This window comes from Salmo trutta, chromosome 15, assembly GCF_901001165.1.
Source record: "Salmo trutta chromosome 15, fSalTru1.1, whole genome shotgun sequence".
NCBI lineage: Eukaryota > Metazoa > Chordata > Actinopteri > Salmoniformes > Salmonidae > Salmo > Salmo trutta.
Genome location: NC_042971.1, coordinates 9,352,459 through 9,372,555, shown reverse-complemented (window position 1 = coordinate 9,372,555; position 20,097 = coordinate 9,352,459). Strand labels below are relative to the sequence as shown.

Here is a 20,097-nt window from a genome sequence, read left to right as displayed (position 1 = left end):
CTTAACCTTCAGCCAGGTCAGGGGCGATCCTAATATTAAGGTACAGAAGAGACATACTTTTGGAATAAGATTTTAAAATCACATTCATATCTAAATGAATGTGAATTCATATCTAAATTCATGTCACATTCACATCTAATACTGTTTGCCGATTGCATTATAAATGTATTCATCAATTGTGATGGGAAACCTGCAGTATCTGTCATAGTTCTTTCTATCAAGATTTATTTGTTTATCTATGTTCATCCGTAATGTCCCCGTGACAAAATAGGTGTATATGGAGAATAGGCAAAAAATAGAAATAGGCAAACAAACAAATAAATACATTACACTTCACTGTCAAAGCAGGGCAGACAACCATAATTAAACATCACTGTGTTTCCAGGTCAGCTGAACAGGTCACAGTTTGATGATGTCACACTGAGGACAACCAGCTGTTTGGCTTTCAGGATGTGACATAGGCAGATGTTACATTAAACCGACATTGTGTGGTTGGATAAGCGAGTAACCAGCTTTCAAACTTCAGTTGAGAACTGTTGGTGCCAGGTGTTAGATTAGATGCAGCATTAGTTAAGAGGCCCTCAACAATCTGAGAGATAGCATTGGGTGGCACTGGAGAAAGCCAGGACCAAATGCTGCTTTTCAACATGACAGTACACTACAATCTTAGTTAAGTTACTGCAGATTTTCTCCAGTAGAGCAACTCAGTGGCTTGCTGTTTCTTATCCAAAATGTATATGTTATAATGTGTTAACACCAAACTATAAAAATATATATCTAGCTACCTAGCTATGTACTTACAATATCTATCTATCTATCTAAAACCTACCTACCTACCTACACTTAGAAAAAAGGTTCCATCTAGAACCTAAAAGGGTTCTTTGGCTATCCCCATAGGTGAACCCTTTGAAGAACCCTTTAAGTTCCAGGTAGAACCCTTTTTGAGTTATATGTTCAATCCTTTCCACAGAGGGTTCTACATGGAACCCAAAGGGGTTCTACCGGGAACCAAAAATGTTTATCCTATGGGGACAGCCAAAGAACCCTTCGTGCACCTACCTACCTACAGTATCTAGCCATCCATGAACAACTGTACAACTGCATTGACAACAGATGCAACAGAGGTGTTCACAATATATGATAAATATCTCATTATATACTATATAAAATGCACATGTAACTATATTTAGTGTACAATCAATGTATAATTATATCTATCCATCTATATATCTACCTTCCTTCCTTCCTACCTGTAGTGAACAACAGGTATAACAGTACTACATCTGCCTCTTCGTACTAAAACAGTATCCATTATATTGCCATGACAAAAATGGGAATCTAAGGAGCCCCTTTAGATTCATCAAGAAGAAGTAACATTGTAAGAACACAAAGCAAAACAGCGTCCGAAAGTCATCTGAAAAGGCCAAACACCTACTGCTGTACATGACGATAGGAATTCAACAACAGCAGCACTGAAATGTGGTTAGAAGAGCTTTGTAATATTTGAATGAAATTGTTATTATCATTATTATTATTGTTATTATTTTCTCTTGTGCAACCGCTACATTATTCACATTTAAGATAGCAGAAGACAGATGAAAGTAAAAATGGTATTAAAAAAAACTATAATAATGTTTCATGAGAATTCCTAGGTAAGAAAATCAAACACTGTTCAATCTTGACTATCTCACAGCATAATGTGACATTAAAAGCACAAACAGAAAGGTGACTCAAATAAATGAACTATTTTACAGTGTGATCATTCTACATCTACACTATATGTCACTATGACAAAACCTCCAGACGGTAAGGTCGAAGGTTGAGCTAACAATGGTGTTTTTTTTCTCGGCTTTTATTATAATTTTTTGGGATCCTCCGCCTTTTGTTATGCAAAAGAACAAATACAAGAATTGCATGTCACTATAGCAATGTCCATTACAGATCAATTTATTGTTAACAATCATTGTTTTGGCATAGCGTACTTTCAGCAAATGGAGTAAAGGAAACACAGATTCAAATAAAATGTCAACAATCCAATATAAAGTATAAATAGAAAATAAATCCGATTGAAGTCTAGTCATTTCATGTTCATATGAATACGTAACATCTACAGCATAAGTTAATAATAATAAAGTCAAGCTACTGTATATAAATACATCACCAGCATGCACAATATTATATTATCGAGAATATTGGAGCAGTTATCGTCTCACACTGAAGAAACAGTTTAATAGGCAAGTGCATTTCTTGACAATTAAAAAAGTTAACACAAAAAGAAAATCCACAAACCTCAAATATGCTTTTAGATTGGGAGAGACTATACACACATTCCTTGTGCCCAAAACTGTCACGCAGCGAGAGTTGAGTGGGAACAAACGGATTCGGTTCAGTCATTTCAGTCAGGCGTCCTAATGAGCCTTCCCCGGCTAGCTAGTTTATGAATGTGGCTAGAAACGTCAGCCAGAATTTTTTACTTGTCTGCCGAAGTTGGGACTTGGGAGTGTTCGGAATCATTCTGTTTTTAACGGAAATAATTGTTCTTTTTTTTCAACAAAAACATTTACTTTCGGTGAAAATCATTACAATAACTGCTTTCGCTGTCACCCCAGCCTGATATTGGCTAACCTATCTAGCTACTTTCCTCTCCGTGCAGCAGGACAGCAGTGCTCAGCAAGTGGGGTGAAGGACACACTGTGCCCCGTGTTGTCGGTTTGCAGTGCAAACTCTCCCCATTGAGCAGAAGACGTGACATCCAGATGACATCCACACGGTGACATCCAGATGCTTACTATACTACCAATATTACAAGTTATTTCTCGTGTAGGCTGCTACCCTACTCTAAATATAACCAAGTGGGATGGAATAAATAGCTACCGCCAGCGAAAATGTGTTACAGCTGCCCGGTGAAGCAACAGTGGGAACTGGGAAGTACCTCGATACAACACCGTTGCACTGGTCATTCACACCGGCTTGTCGTTACGTTAGCTAATTGGCATGTCACGGTGACGTCCAGATGAAGACCAACACTACAAGTTATTTCGTCCGTGGAAATAAAAAGCACTTTCTTTTACAAGTTAGAACTAGTGCCATGCTGCTGTTGTTGCCAGCTAGCCAGCATAAACTAGCTAGCTGGGAAGGGCTCATCAGGACGGCGGACTGAACTGACTGTCGGTACCGAATCCATTCGTCTCCACTCACAGCTGTGTGACATACGTCATCAATTTTGGGCACCGGGCGTGTCCATATAGCCCAGGAAATGTGTATTTTGTCCACTGAGTATGTGGTTCCAGTCAACTCGGTGTCATGGATCGGATCCAAGATTAGATCCAAGATTGGATCCATTTGATGGATCCAGGATGGTTGTAAACATGAATATACCGTAATTTAGGAGAAAATATTCTGCTGTCTTACAATATCAAATGATCTCCTCTGCAAGATAATTGTTTTTGTTGTTTTAGTGATTTTCTTTGCATTAGCATAGTTTGATATTCTATTAATACGGCACCCTTGACAACCTAGGTAAGGGGAGAGTAATAATAATAATAACCAGGTGCTTGAAAATGTTTATATACGTATAGCATATCAGCGCATTAGAGGGCTGTACTGGCTGTGTATTTACTACTTTAGTTACAGTAATATAGTCTGTGACTGAGTACAAACACATTCCTGACATCATGGGAACAAAACATTGGTTATGTATGTTCAATAATCACAGAGGATACCTGCTTTCACACAACGATTACCATTACAGGGTGATGCACACCTTTTAGATTCCATGTTGGTAAGTCTGAAGTGGTTAGCTAGAGGTACGATACCTATTTCTCCCTCTCTCAAACCTAGTTGCAACTCTTTCTTTTTGCGAGGCGATGACATTCAAGTTTTTTTTTTTTTTGCACAAGCTTCTATCTCCCCTTAAGATTTTGAATGCTCCTCCTCCCTCACCACATCAGTTAAATAAGAAGCTCCATTTCATTTAGTGCCATAAGAACAGTCTTTATGCCAGTGTGAGGGTGTCATTTCTAACCCAATAGCCAGACTCTACTTCCTGACTGACTGTTTGAGATACAGAACTTCTTCCTCTTAAGTGGTTTGGCAAATGTCGCAGAGGTAATCAAGAAGGAAGGGGTTCCACTATTTATTTTTTTAACTATACTAAAAACTAAAATCATCTCCCCTCCTACTTCTCTTTCAATTTTTCTTAACTTTTTAAATTTGTGTAAAAATGAAGAACTGCAGCTGCGGTAGTATCATCAACGGCAAAAGTGGCTGCCAAAGTTCCACCAGCCAAATCATTTATTTCTAAGAACTGGTTTCATATTTTGTTGTGATTTGTGAAGGAGCGGGGTGTTGTGTGTATTGGCTGAAACAGGACACGGGGGTCTCTTTAGGGACTCTCTAGTTGTTGGTCTCACCACCCTCGTCATCCTGCTGGTCGCTGGTCCAGAGTGTCAAGTTGTCTCGTAGCAGCTGCATGATGAGGGTAGAGTCTTTGTAGGAGTCTTCGTTCAGGGTGTCCAGCTCAGCGATGGCGTCATCAAAGGCGGTCTTGGCCAAGTGGCAGGCCTGCTCAGGTGCATTCTGGATCTCGTAGTAGAACACGGAGTAGTTGAGGGCCAGACCCAGGCGGATAGGGTGGGTGGGCTGCATGTGCTCCTTGCTGATCTCATGGGCCTCGCTGTAGGACTTCTCAGAGGACTCCACTACGCCGGCCCTCTTCTCGCCCGTGGCCACCTCGGCCAGGTAGCGGTAGTAGTCGCCCTTCATCTTCAGGTAAAACACTTTGCTCTCGTGCTGCGTCTCGTTGCAGTTCTTGATCAGGAAGTTGTCCAGGAGGTTCAGCACGTCCTGGCACACGGTCTCCAGCTCCTTCTCGATCTTCTCGCGGTACGCGCGCACCATCTCAATCTTTTTCTCGTTGCCGTCCGCCGAGGTCTTCTGCTCGATGCTGGAGATGACGCGCCAGGATGAGCGCCGCGCCCCTACCACATTCTTATAGGCCACAGAGAGCAGGTTCCTCTCCTCATTGGACAAGGCCTCGTTCAACTCTGTCACCTATGATACAAAGAGGGAGAAAGAGGGACAGCAATGTTTCAGAGTTGCAGTTTACCTTAAAACAGTATTTTAATCTTGTAAATTACTTTTATTGTCAGATTTGAAAACTTGGCTGCAATTTTTTGTTAGGCCAATATGCAATCATTCATTCATGCCATGTTCTCTGTTTTCTGCCAACATTATGGATAGGAAAGGATATAGTAATGCCATGCCATGTGTTCACTTGCTAGCTGATATATCCTATTATATTGATATAACCTAAATAGCTATTCACATTTCGTCATTCATGATTCACAACGATCGAGGTCAGAGATGGGCTAACTCCCATGATCTTCTACACCAGTGATCATGGCATCCAGAGGCTGCAGGCTGGGGTTGGACCACGCCTGCCTGTAGTAGGCTGACATCATCCCCCTGTCCCTGGCTTCTCATTGGCTTTCTCCTGCTTTGAAAGCTTGTTTTGTTTTGTTTTCCACAGGCCTGTCTGTCTGGCTAGAGGATTTAATCCTTTCTACCCCCACGAGACGAGACCATGCGGTGCCGCACGCATCACAGCCATCTTTACATACTTAACCCTCTGCTCTGAATATAAAGCCAGCTACTCTCTGGTTGCATGTCCCAAATGGCACCCTATTCCATTTTATGGTGCACTACTTTTCACCAGGGCCCAAAGGGCTCTGGTCAAAAGTAGTGCATATGGACACAGCCTCTGTTTCAGGGCCTAAATTCCCCTCCAATCCCATCTCTCCAAAGCACAGCATGGGGCCCTGGCTGTGGCAGTATAGTTCGCAGCAAGCCCCCTTTGTCTGATGAGAGCCCTACTGAATGTGTTGTCTATGAAGAATAAAAGATATATATATATATATATTCTTAACCTCCCGAACTAGAGAGATTTTGGTGATATTTAAATACACAAATATCAGAAAAGCACAGAGCTAAACCCACTTGATTGCTTGCTTGCTTTAAGCCGCTTTGCTCTCTTGGCCCGTTGGCCGAGGGGTCCAGAAAAACAATCTACAGCTAGCTGTTTGATGATGTCAGCTTGGGAGCTCGACGATAGTTTACTGCCAAAGCTAAAAGCATTGCATTGAAGGTATATATCGTCATTTTCCAGTGCTGTTAGAACAACGGTTAAACTTAACCCTAAACTTAACGAGCAGTTGTTTATCAACAGATAGTTTGTTGATAGTATGACCATATGTAGAACATCTACAGATGGAAAATCCGGACTATCCAAATAAAGTGTGACACGTTGCTCTACTATATTTCGAATCAGAATCCTCAAAGGTATAACGAGAACAGGGTACTTTGAAACTTTTCTCAGCCTGGAGGTTCTGCTAAGTCTTTCTCCAGTTTTGAGAGCATAGCACATCCAAGGGGCAGATAGTCACTACACTCCCAGCCCTGCCTTTCCAGTGACGTCTAGGCCTAAATCACTCCTTTTATCTTTCCATGTCAGCTGTCATTTGATTGAGTAGGAGCAGATTGTTCACCATCATTTATTCTGTAATCTTTCTCAGTTCTCTCTCTCTTTCCATTTCTCTCACTCTCTCTCCCCATCTATGTATCTATCTATAGTCTGGAACATATCCCTTTCCCAGTCCCCTTTTTCTGCTTCCCCTAACCAATCAAGAGGGGTTCCACTCTCTCCTCTGACAAATTCTGTGCATTGCAGCTTACAGTACACGTCCAGAATCAGAGCGAGTCATCTATGAGTCATAGCTCAATCTAATATTCCAAGCCGCTTATGATGATTACAGCCCTCGAATTGAAGAAAAAAAGAGATGACTTTGCTGTCAGTGTTTTCTTCCTTCTACACATAAAGCTTACTAAATTGTCCAAGTGGGAGTTGTTATTTTCATTGCCACATGCTTGGAGCCTTGGACTGGCTATACAAGGAACAAAATCCCCCTCCAACTTGCTCTCTCAGTTGAAATGGTGAATACATTGAGAGTCACCAAATCACCTTTTTATTCCTGCAAAAATGTAATATATAAAACACCAAGTTCAACTGCTGATGCCTCTCACACGCACAGGTGTGTCCTCCAACACACAGAAATGTTATCATATAGGAGAACACTGATTTCACCCCTAACTCTTCCATAACACTACAATTCTTCGTAGATCAACTTCCTTCAGTGATTCTTCAAAGTCAAAACAACACACTATTTTTTTATTTCACCTTTATTTAACCAGGTAGGCCAGTTGAGAACAAGTTCTCATTTACAACTGCGACCTGGCCAAGATAAAGCAAAGCAGTGTGGCAAAAACAACACAGAGTTACACATGGGATAAACAAACGTACAGTCAATAACACAATAGAAGAAAATCTATATACAGTGTGTGCGAATGTAGTAAGATTAGGGAGGTAAGGCAACGAATAGGCCATAGTGGCGAAATAATTACAATTTAGACACTGGAGTGATAGATGTGCAGATGATGATGTGCAAGTAGAGATACTGGGGTGCAAAAGAGCAAAAATAAATAACAATATGGGATGAGGTAGTTGGGTGGGCTATTTACAGATGGGCTGTGTACAGGTGCAATGATCGGTAAGCTGCTCTGGTTATTAAGGTTATGGTTAGGGCTAGGGTAAGTGGCTAGTTACAACCAGCCAATCCCAGCCTTCCGCTCTGGCCAGATGACTGGCTAGTGTCTACCTACTGTAACAGGGAGGGGCCGAACTCTGAAAGGCAAAAAATATCTATCTATCATGCTATCTTCAGTTTCCATGGGAACTGACTGAGAGATCTGCTTTGTTTGGGACAACCAGATGTTCTAGCTCTACAGCCCAAGGACAGGATAAGGAGAATGGCCAGTGGAGGTAGTGGATTGGGGTATAGTGTGGTCGTGGGTCAGGGGTAGGATCTGCTGATACACACACACACACACACACACACACACACACACACACACACACACACACACACACACACACACACACACACACACACACACACACAGAGTCCACAAATAGCTATGTCAAAGACAATCCCCTCTATGGGCTAATTCATAGTATCTCACAAGGACTTACCTTTTCGCCCTATCTGTATCCGCTGCTAAAACAACAGATCCTCTTAAAATGTGATTTCAATTGATATAACAGTAGAACAACTAGCATCTCTCTGACACACGCTACAATTTCAATGCTTCCGAGACAATAAGTGACACATTATCCTACTGACCTCGAGTTACCTTCATATAATGCAACGTGTTGCATCATAAAGCATCATAAATTGAACAATGGCCATATATAGATGACCTCTGGACTGGTGTCGTTGTGCTATTACTGAAAAGGTGGGAAAACAGAGAAATGCGCATGACCAACAGAACAAGCACTTGCCACTACTTTTCAAACACACACACACACACACACACACACACACACACACACACACACACACACACACACACTAAACAGGCCCTGGGCTGGCTTTGTAAAAACACGGCTGCCTTTATTTCAGCAGCCCTGGGGGTGAAACAGAAAGGACTGACGGAAGCTGTGGTGCAGGGATCACAATAGAGCCCTCTGTCTGCCAGTAAAGCTCATCAATCGCCCTGGCTCTCTCGTGACTCATCCCCACACTGGCTGCTGTCAACTCCCAAACATCTGTGTGTGTTAAGCAATAACAAAAGCAACAGGAAACCAAAATATCAATTATTTCTCTCTGATGGCTGTCTACTGTGCATCATGGCTCAGGCCCACTAATGTCTAATGTCTGTAGAAGAGAAGGCGTGGAGCGGAGGAAGTGAGGTTGGTTAAAGTTGGAAAGGGTGCGGAGTGCCACCACACTCATTTTGTTCCACCTCTGCAACCCATCACACCTACTTGAAGGCCAAACATGCATGCAGGGCTGGGTCATTCCTACAATCTGGTGACTTTTGGACCAATATGTTTGACTTTCAAAAAAAACATATTTGTCAAACTCAGGCACTTAAATCCTAAAAATTATAGGTGGATTGTTTACACAATGAGATATTTCCACACTGTTAGGGACATACAACAAATTTGTATCTACAGTTGAAGTCGGAAGTTTACATACACCTTAGCCAATTACATTTAAACTCAGTTTTTCACAATTCCTGACATTTAATCTTAGTAAAAATTCCCTGTCTTAGGTCAGTTAGGATCACCACTTTATTTTAAGAATGTGAAATGTCAGAATAATAGTAGAGAGAATTATTTATTTCAGCTTTTATTTCTTTCATCACATTCCCAGTGGGTCAGAAGTTTACATACACTCAATTAGTATTTGGTAGCATTGCCTTTAAATTGTTTAACTTAGGTCAAACGTTTCGGGTAGCCTTCCACAAGCTTCCCACAATAAATTGGGTGAATTTTGGCCCATTCCTCCTGACAGAGCTGGTGTAACTGAGTCAGGTTTGTAGGCCTCCTTGCTCGCACAAGCTTCTTCAATTTCTGCCAACAAATTTTCTATAGGAATGAGGTCAGGGCTTTGTGATGGCCACTCCAATACCTTGACTTTGTTGTCCTTAAGCCATTTTAACACAACTTTGGAAGTATGCTTGGGGTCATTGCCCAGTTGGAAGACCCATTTGCGACCAAGCTTTAACTTCCTGACTGATGTCTTGAGATGTTGCTTCAATATATCTACATAATTTTCCCTCCTCATGAAGCCATCTATTTTGTGAAGAGCACCAGCCCCTCCTGCAGCAAAGCACCCCCACAACATGATGCTGCCACCCCCGTGCTTCACGGTTGGGATGGTGTTCTTCGGCTTGCAAGCCTCCCCCATGTTCCTCCAAATATAACGATGGTCATTAATTATGTCCAAACAGTTGTATTTTTGTTTGATCGGACCAGAGGACATTTCTCCAAAAAATACGGTCTTTGTCCCCACGTGCAGTTGCAAACTGTAGTCTGGCTTTTTTATGGCGGTTTTGGAGCAGTGGCTTCTTCCTTGCTGATTGGCCTTTCAGGTTATGTCGATATAGGACTCGTTTTACTGTGGATATAGATACTTTTGTACCGGTTTCCTACAGCATCTTCACAAGGTCCTTTGCTGTTGTTCTGGGATTGATTTGCACTTTTTGCACCAAAGTACGTTCAGCTCTAGGAGACAGAACACGTCTCCTTCCTGAGAGGTATGACGGCTGCGTGGTCCCATGGTGTTTATACTTGCGTACTTTTGTTTGTACAGATGAACGTGGTACCTTCAGGCGTTTGGAAATTGCTCCCAAGGATGAACCAAACTTGTGGAGGTCTACATTTTCTTCTGAGGTCTTGGCTGATTTCTTTTGATTTTCCCATGATGTCAAGCAAAGAGTTTGAAGGTAGGCCTTGAAATACATCCACAGGTACACCTCCAATTGACTCAAATTATGTCAATTAGCCTACCAGAAGCTTCTAAAGCCATGACATCATTTTCTGGAATTGTCCAAGCTGTTTAAAGGCACAGTCAATTTAGTGTATGTACTCTTCTGACCCACTGGAATTGTGGGTACGTAAATGGAAAGAAGCCTATATCCTGTGCAGTCGGGGCAAGACACACACTCAAACACAAACTTCCAAGCGCACACATTCAAACGCGGCCCAAAACAAACACACAATTAGGGAAGCGCCTAAGTGAAATAATCTGTCTGTAAACAATTGTTGGAAAAATTACTTGTGTCATGCACATAGTAGATGTCCTAACCGACTTGCCAAAACTATAGTTTGTTAACAATAAATATGTGGAGTGGTTGAAAAACGAGTTTTAATGACTCCAACCTAAGTGTATGTAAACTTCCGACTTCAACTGTATAGACACATAAAATATAAATATACTGCTCCAAATAATAAAGGGAACACTTAAACAACACATCCTAGATCTGAATGAAAGAAATAATCTTATTAAATATTTTTTTCTTGACATAGTTGAATGTGCTGACAACAAAATCACACAAAAATAATCAATGGAAATCCAATTTATCAACCCATGGAGGTCTGGATTTGGAGTCACACTCAAAATTAAAGTGGAAAACCACACTACAGGCTGATCCAACTTTGATGTAATGTCCTTAAAACAAGTCAAAATGAGGCTCAGTAGTGTGTGTGGCCTCCACGTGCCTGTATGACCTCCCTACAACGCCTGGGCATGCTCCTGATGAGGTGGCGGATGGTCTCCTGAGGGATCTCCTCCCAGACCTGGACTAAAGCATCCGCCAACTCCTGGACAGTCTGTGGTGCAACGTGGCGTTGGTGGATGGAGCGAGACATGATGTCCCAGATGTGCTCAATTGGATTCAGGTCTGGGGAACGGGCGGGCCAGTCCATAGCATCAATGCCTTCCTCTTGCAGGAACTGCTGACACACTCCAGCCACATGAGGTCTAGCATTGTCTTGCATTAGGAGGAACCCAGGGCCAACCGCACCAGCATATGGTCTCACAAGGGGTCTGAGGATCTCATCTCGGTACCTAATGGTAGTCAGGCTACCTCTGGCGAGCACATGGAGGGCTGTGCGGTCCCCCAAAGAAATGCCACCCCACACCATGACTGACCCACCGCCAAACCGGTCATGCTGAAGGATGTTGCAGGCAGCAGAACGTTCTCCACGGCGTCTCCAGACTCTGTCACGTCTGTCACATGTGCTCAGTGTGAACCTGCTTTCATCTGTGAAGAGCACAGGGTGCCAGTGGCGATTTTGCCAATCTTGGTGTTCTCTGGCAAATGCCAAACGTCCTGCACGGTGTTGGGCTGTAAGCACAACCCCCACCTGTGGACGTCGGGCCCTCATACCACCCTCATGTGTCGTTTGAGCAGACACATGCACATTTGTGGCCTGCTGGAGGTCATTTTGCAGGGCTCTGGCAGTGCTCCTCCTGCTCCTCCTTGCACAAAGGCGGAGGTAGCGGTCCTGCTGCTGGGTTGTTGGCCTGTCTCCTGGTAGCGCCTCCATGCTCTGGACAATACGCTGACAGACACAGCAAACCTTCTTGCCACAGCTCGCATTGATGTGCCATCCTGGATGAGCTGCACTACCTGAGCCACTTGTGTGGGTTGTAGACTCCGTCTCATGCTACCACTAGAGTGAAAGCACCGCCAACATTCAAAAGTGACCAAAATATCAGCCAGGAAGCATAGGAACTGAGAAGTGGTCTGTGGTCCCCACCTGCAGAACCACTCCTTTATTGGGGGTGTCTTGCTAATTGCCTATAATTTCCACCTGTTGTCTATTCCATTTGCACAACAGCATGTGAAATGTATTGTCAATCAGTGTTGCTTCCAAAGTGGACAGTTTGATTTCACAGAAGTGTGATTGACTTGGAGTTACATTGTGTTGTTTAAGTGTTCCCTTTATTTTTTTGAGCAGTGTATATTAGTAATTTATTTACTATCTTTTCTAACAACATTTCCACCCTGTTAGGTGCGTAATCCTAATAGGGTGGAAATGTGAAGCCTAAATTGTCCATAGCTCTGTGGGTGATTGATGTCCATGGGTGATTGAGATTGAGTTAGCGTAATGGTAAACACTTAAAGAGAATTTTAACTTCTATATCAAACTTTTTTTTTAAATATTCACTACCATTCACATGTTTTTGTCCATTAAAACAGAAATACATTGTAGACATTGTTAATGTTGTAAATGACTATTGTAGCTGGAAATGGCAGATTTTTTATGGAATATCTACATAGGCGTACAGAGGCCCATTATCAGCAACCATCACTCTAGTGTTCCAATGCCACGTTGTGTTAGCTAATAGAAGTTTAGCATTTTAAAAGGCTAATTGATCATTAGAAAACCCTTTTGCAATTATGTTAGAACAGCTGAAAACTGTTGTACTGATTAAAGAAGCAATAAAACTGGCCTTCTTTAGACTAGTTGAGTATCTGGTGCATCAGGGTGGAAAGGGAAATCAGGGACCTTAAATACAATAATAACAAATACAATAATCATGAACATTTTAAGTAGGATTATAAAATAATGAAGAAAGATTTTGAATACTTTACTTTCTAATGGCTTATATCTCTCATAGAAGTTGGTGAATAGCACCCGGGGACAATGTGAAAATGCCTACATCCACTAAAAACAAAGTGCATAAAATTCCCTTTGAGATCCATATCTTTGTGTTTTTATGGTAAGGGACACATAACTTTTTCTTTAAAGCCCTTTGGAAGCCACATTTGACACTAAATAGAAGGTGATATGAGGTGATATTTCCTGGGCACAGAAAAGGCACCAGATTGTAGGAATGACCCGGCTAACACAAGAGTGGGCTCAGTCTACATGTCCATAGCGCCCGATCTCTTCATCGCAGACACCCCCCACCTCTGTTTCTCTCCCCATCTCTCTCTCATCCTTACTGCCATCACTTTCTCCTCATTCCCTTGCACTTCCTCCCTTGCTTTCCCTCTCTCTCTCTAACTTAAAGTGACATCTCTCCTGCCTACCCTCTCCCTCTATCAGGCTGCAGAGCACAGAGACGACGTGTGCTAGCGTTACCTGACGTCACTAGCTGTGAGAGTGGTGCGAGCGTGGATGGCTGGTTAAGGCAGAGAGAGTGAGAGAGAAAGGAAGAGAGGAAGAGTGGAAGAGAGAGGGCGTGCTGCTGGGAAAGGGGGGTGTGAGGGAGTGTATGTGTGTGTGTGTGTATGTGTGTGTGTGTGTGTGTGTGTGTGTGTGTGTGTGTGTGTGTGTGTGTGTGTGTGTGTGTGTGTGTGTGTGTGTGTGTGTGTGTGTGTGTGTGTGTGTGTGTGTGTGTGTGTGTGTGTGTGTGTGTGTGTGTGTGTGTGTGGGTGTTTCAGGGAAGGGGGTTGCTTCAAGTAGCTCTTTGTTGTTATATAACCATACATGACTGCAGTTTTTCATAGATGTTTTTCTCTCTCTGTGTCATTGCTGCTGCGGCAGGCTTATAAAAATACAATGTGTAAAAGCCAAGGAAAAAACATGAGTAAGTAACTGCGTTAGTATGTTTTTTAAAGCCAGGTCCATGTTGGTATTTAGGGTGATAACCTTCTCTGCTACAATACAGAGAGTGAGGAGGGTACAGTATCCAAGATATACAGCATCAAGGCAGGATTTACGATTCGACACATTTGAGTAATAGCCTCCTGTCATTTATAATCTGGAGAATGTTACCTTTCATTTTAGATCAAGCGGTATAAAATAATACATAAGGTGCCAGTAAAATGAGATGATCACAAAAGCTCTGACGAAGGTTCGGGGGGCAGGAAGCGGATAGGGGGATCAGGTAGCTCCCGAGTGGTACAGTGGTCTAAGGCACTGCATCTCAGTGCTAGAGGTGTCACTACAGACCCTGGTTTGATTCCAGGCTGTATCACTTTGTTCACCATGGTGTTGTCAATTATTGTTCCCATGTCCGTTGGTGCGTGTGAGTACCTGTGCTGTGTGTTTTGTGCTTTCGTGCCCTTGTGGATTGCGCAGATCATTACTGGTCTCGTCCCGTGTGATAATCATTGTGCGCTTGTGTTATTTATTCGAGGTACTCCTCGCTCTTTTGTTTTGGTTTCAACCCTGTGTTCTTGTTATGTATTTGCTTGGTCTTTCGTCCACGTGCCTTTACACGGCATGCCGTAATTTGGGTAAAATAAAAAACCCTGTTACGCATTCCTGCGCCTGTCTCCCGAATCATTTATACCAGTGTGACAGATTTGGCCGGGGTAGGCCATCATTGTAAATAAGAATTTGTTCTTAACTGAATTGCCTAGTTAAGTAAATGTTAAATTAAAAAATTAAAAATAAAAGCTGCCTATTCAGCAGCGTGATGGTCTTTACTTTCAAAGACGGTAAAGTAGGACAGACGCTAAAGGAAACATGATATCACAGGGTGACACTGGATGCAACCCTCCTCCCCCACTTCTCCCCATTCTCTCTCCCCCAAAGGATGAATGAACTGCTTCACCTCAAAACGCCCAGCATGTGAACCATTTCTGACTCAGACTCTGAGTTACAGTGCGAGGAGGGTTCATTCACCACCGACTGATGAATCAAAAACATGTTACATCATCAGCCCTGCCACATATGCTTTTGCTGCTTTGAATTGAGTAGCTGTTAAAAAACGTTACAACGTTACATACAACACTCAGTGCTTGAATTTGGCTAATTCACGCAGGGCAGGCACCTCTACATATCTACTACTCTAGTCTAGTTTATTAGGATCCCAATTTGCTACTCTTCCTGGGGTCCTCGCTCGGGTACCACAACCAGAATAATTGCTCTAAAATATCAATACCAGTATTGTGAAAATGTCACCATGGTGAAGGAAAATGTAATTATTGAATGCCATCCAGGCATACATGCATCACATGCTCTTTTGACACGTTAATGGCCAACTAACTGACTGACTATAGAGGAGGGATCCTCTGCATGTGGGTAGTGACAACGAAGTAGAATGCCAGCATACCACTACTGACAACCACTGGTCATTTCCGCCAAAAAATTTAATTAATGGCCGGGGAATCCCTTGCCACTGATGCCCAGTGGAGTGGCAGCTAAATCAGAAATCAGTCAGACACACCCTGATACCCACTGCTGCAGCACGGCCAGGGCTGGAGCTGGTGTTGGGCGGCTGGCTCGGGCTGGGGCTGCATGGGGCTGGATATAGGGATGGGGCTGCATCTGCAGGGGAGTCAGGCTGGGCTGGGGCTGGGGCCGGGGATAAGGATGGGGGTGGACTTCCTCCGTCTCTGACTCAGCATGATTTAGAGGGAGGGGCCAAAGCCCTTCTCCCCTCTGACATTATCACCACCTGGCCCCGAAGCAGCCTGCTTTCCTGAAGAGTATGATTCATGACTAATACTACTCCCAGCTTCTGTAATTAAATCTGTGTCTGTGTTATTACAGTGTACTAAAGTAACCCCTCAACAACCCACCATTCAACATTATAGTGCACTGTTCAAGGTAATTATACCATGCCTTCTATATGGACTAGACGTCTGTGACAGAGCATTTTCTCAGAGGTGGATACAGACAATTTTATTTAGGATTTTCAACTTAACGTGGATCGCCTACTATACTCTCTTCCTTCTATTCTATTGATGTAATACAGTTTGCTTTGATGCCTATTCTGAGTTTGTAGAGACTGAATATGCTATTGGGTAGATGGTAGGCTACAGTAATTGTCATTCATGTTTTGTTGGTCAGAATGAGGATGAGAGATAGGCTAAACAGGCAACCTCAGTGGATAGATCCCAGGAACACCATTCTGGCCTGGCCAGATCATATCATTGGGTTAAGCCTCCATATCATATACTTCCTCAGCTATTGTATATACAGTGAGTAGGAGATATCATCAATGACAGAATTCCTGCATTTCTGAATTGTGGGCTACAGATAAAAGGGCTGAGTCTGATTCTGAAATGGTGCAATACGGGTACTGCACCTTGGCACACTGCGACACGCCTAGTGCAAGAAACTGCTATGCCTTCCTTTTGAGGGGGTCGAGGAGGACGCAAGTATAAAGCATTGGATGCTATAATGTGTCTTTGAGATTGAATTCAGAACCCTGACCATTCTAACACGTTCTAGTCTGCACATTGAATCCCCTGCAATATGACAACCACAGAACGTTCTGGAAGGATTTCTGCTGCCACCCACGTTTCACGTTCCCGGGATCATATTTTATGGGGATATTGTGTACTGCCCAAATCGATATCGGCTACGACACTAACGTTTGCGTTGGGCCTATTCTACACAGGTGGGTAGATTTTATGACATTGTGTGTGTGTGCGTAAATTGATTTCCTCACAATGTTAGATGTGACTAATAATGCATCTTCGCGGGAGATTGCCATGTTCAGGGAACATCATCACAATCAGGGAATGAGACATTCCTATCTCCAACCCTGCTGTCACTCTCATTGCAGTAAGTAGCCTACAGTAAACCTAGAGTCGGCTACCAGTAAAATTGCTTTCCCTCCCAAATGTTCATCATTTTACGCGAAGATTCCACTGCCCCTCCCTGCCAATTGTATCTGTCCTTCCAATTGAATTCAGTTAGATCAACAATTAAACAAACAGGTTTCATCTCCAGAGCAAGGTGCTTTGTCGGTTATTGCCCCCTATCATCACTGCCACGCTGTCTAGCTGATTAAAAAGCAACCTAGCAAAAAGGCACCGCCCTAAGATCACACAGTCCGCATTCGTTCGCTGTTTTCATCATCTGACAGCCATATTCCACATTAACAACCCATTTCTACTAGGCTATGAGGTAATACTTGACCATAGCTCAATGTTCCAATAAACATACCTTTCATAAAGATAACGAACCGTGAGCAAACAATCGCTGGATTAAAAAAAAAAGGTATGGTGAAAGGTATGGTGAAAGCCTACATGGGCCTTGGCAGTAAAGTTCCAGAAAATGTCACCGGCATGATATATTGGCTTTCCCCGTCTTATTGCAGTTGAAGGTTTTGACATAATAATGATCTTTCATGGCATGTTTAATACACCAAATAGGGAACACTACAATAATTAGGGAACGATAATTGCCATGGGATACACCACAGTTATTCTTTACGTAGGCCTAGCTACATGTATATATATATCAAACAAAACAGAAAAAAATGAAAGTGTAAATATTAGACAGTGGAGGTTATTTATGATTCCTTATGATACTCAGAAATATGATTCCAAAGCAGAACTTACCGATTTCATGGCTGCTGCCATATCATCATATCTTTCAGCCTGTTCGGCCAGCCTGGCTTTCTGCACCAGTTGCTCGCGATCAACCATTTTAGCTGTCGTTAATACAATGTTATTCTAGAATTGTTAAAGTTGAAATGGTAATATGTCACTCTCAGCAATGCAGTGAATGTTACCAGAGGTCCTCTTGCTGCAGCTGCTCCCTGCTGTCTGCGCGTGCAGACGGGACACCCCTCCCCCTCCTTACCACTTTCCCTGGATTGCGTCACCACCTGAAAAGGCGTGTCTACACGAAGTGATGTAACAATCCTTATTGGGAGAACAGTCAGTGCCTGACACCGGTAACAAATAGGATTTTACCGTTGGAAATCAGACGCTATTTACTCTGCGCAGGGTGCTGTGGGAAATGTAGTGGTTTAGGCTGCATCTTTCGTTCTAAACCATCAAACGCACTATAATTGAACTATGGTATGCATATAATCAATGAATTTGTTTCTGCTTGTAAAGAGAGGGGTTCTTATACAAATTCTGCCACAGAAGGTCTAGTATAGCCTTCAATAGGGCCTTTATGGTGGAACGTGTAGGGCCTAGGCTACCTTTCATATTTTAGTCACTTTGCGAAGTAAATGCTGTCAAATAGAATAGAATATTGCAGTCATTTATTAGCCTCTATGTTAATCAGCAGAGTGCAGGCCTGTAGGCTACTGAACACATCCACCAATAGCCTGTGTTCAGAGAGCTGCCCAGTCAACCAGCCTGGCCACAGCCTGGCAACAGTGAGCAGCTGTTTGGATGAGCGATGCTCTTGGCTCTGGTAATAGAGAGCACCAAATGCCCTGTTCCTCCCTATAGCAGCTTAGCTCTCAGAGAGTGACTGGTGGGTGGTGGCAAAGAGTGAGTCCCGTCCTACATACAGACAGTCCCTTGCCTCAGCACCTATTGCCCAAAAGCTTGAACCTCAACGCTATAGCTAGGACTCTGTGTCAATTGAAGTTTGTATTGTGACTTGCACAAGTACAGTGCAATGCCTTTCTTGCATGCTCTTTCCCAGCAATGCAGTAATCAATATCAGTAGTACTGTACAAAACAAATAAAAAATGTATGTAGAACAAAATCACACGAGAAATAGAAATAAGAACATGAGGAAGTAAGTCAGCTATATAGAGGGTCAGTTGCAGGGTCAATGCCAATACAATATTAACAATGTGCAGGGATTCGACTGGAGTGGTAGGATTAGATACTGTATGTACTGTGTGAAAGTAAGGCCCGTAAGTTGATATACGATAAACAGAGTAGCAGCAGCGTATATGATGATTGTATGTGAGTGTATGTGCATTTGTGTAGAGTCAGTATGAATGTGTGTGCGTGTTATGTGTGTGTGAGCAAATTAACTGTGTGTGTGTGTGTGTGAGTGAGTGTGTGAGTGTGTGAGTGTGTGAGTGAGTGAGTGAGTGAGTGAGTGTGTAGAGTGTGCATAGAGTGAGTGTGTGTGTGCATATTTTTATAAAATAGAAGGGTCAATGAAGACAATCCATGTAGCCAATATTTGGGCTTGGGGATAGAAGCTGTTAAGGAGCCTGTTGGTGTCAAACTTGCTCCGGTACTGCTTGCCGTGCGGACACAGATGACTAGAGTCTTTAACAATTTTCCAGGCCTTACTTTCACACCTCCAGATATAGAGGTTCTGGATAGCAGGGAGCTTGGCTCTAGTGATGTACTGGGCTGTCCGCATCACCCTCTGTAGCGCCATACAATCGAGGGCGGTGCAGTTGCCATGCCAAGCAATGATCCAGCCAGTCAAGATGATGTCAATGGTGTAGATGTATAACTTTTGAGGATTTGAGGGCCCATGCCAAATCTTTTCAACATCCTGAGGGTAAAGAGTCGCTATCGCGCCTTCTTCACGACTGTTTGCATTTGTGAGGACCATTTTAAGTCCTTAGTGATTTTGACACAGATGAACATGAAGTTCTCGACCTGCTTCACTGCAGCCCCACTTTTGATGTGGACTTCACGATCAGCTCCTTGGTCTTACTGACATTGAGAGAGAGATTATTGTCCTGGCACCACACTGCCACATCCCTGTCCTCCTCCCTGTATACCACCGTTGTGTCGTCAGCAAACCTGATGATGGTGTTGGAGTTGTATGTGGTCACGCAGTGGTAGGTGAACAGGGAGTACAGGAGGGGACTAAGCACACACCTCTGTGGGGCCCCCTTGTTAAGGGTCAGCATGGCAGATGTGACGTTGCCTACCCTCGTCACCTGGGGTTGACCCGTCAGGAAGTCCAGGATCCAGTTGCAGAGGGAGGTGTTCAGTCCCAGGGTCCCAAGCTTGGTGACAAGTTTAGAGGGGACAATGGTGTTGAACGCTGAGCTGTAGTCAATTAATAGCATTCTCACATAGGTATTCCTCTTATCTAGGTGAGTGAGGGCAGTG

General features: G+C 43.2%; 1 protein-coding gene across 1 annotated transcript; it reads right to left on the bottom strand.

Annotated features, from left to right (window-relative positions):
• Positions 1-1,917: 1,917 nt before the first annotated feature.
• Positions 1,918-17,886, bottom strand: LOC115148437 (14-3-3 protein gamma-1). Its single transcript, XM_029690327.1, has 2 exons — positions 17,662-17,886; positions 1,918-5,052 (listed from the first exon to the last, which is right to left on the bottom strand). Exons 1-2 carry the CDS (start codon positions 17,746-17,748, stop codon positions 4,396-4,398), a joined length of 744 nt encoding a protein of 247 aa, XP_029546187.1. The 5' UTR covers positions 17,749-17,886; the 3' UTR covers positions 1,918-4,395.
• Positions 17,887-20,097: the final 2,211 nt, after the last annotated feature.

Coding starts and splice junctions, on each gene's coding strand:
- LOC115148437 (XM_029690327.1), bottom strand. CDS start 17,748: ATGGTTGATCGCGAGCAACTGGTGCAGAAAGCCAGGCTGGCCGAACAG. Junction 5,053..17,661: donor TGGCAGCAGCCATGAAATCG/GTAAGTTCTGCT, acceptor TTTGTATCATAG/GTGACAGAGTTGAACGAGGC.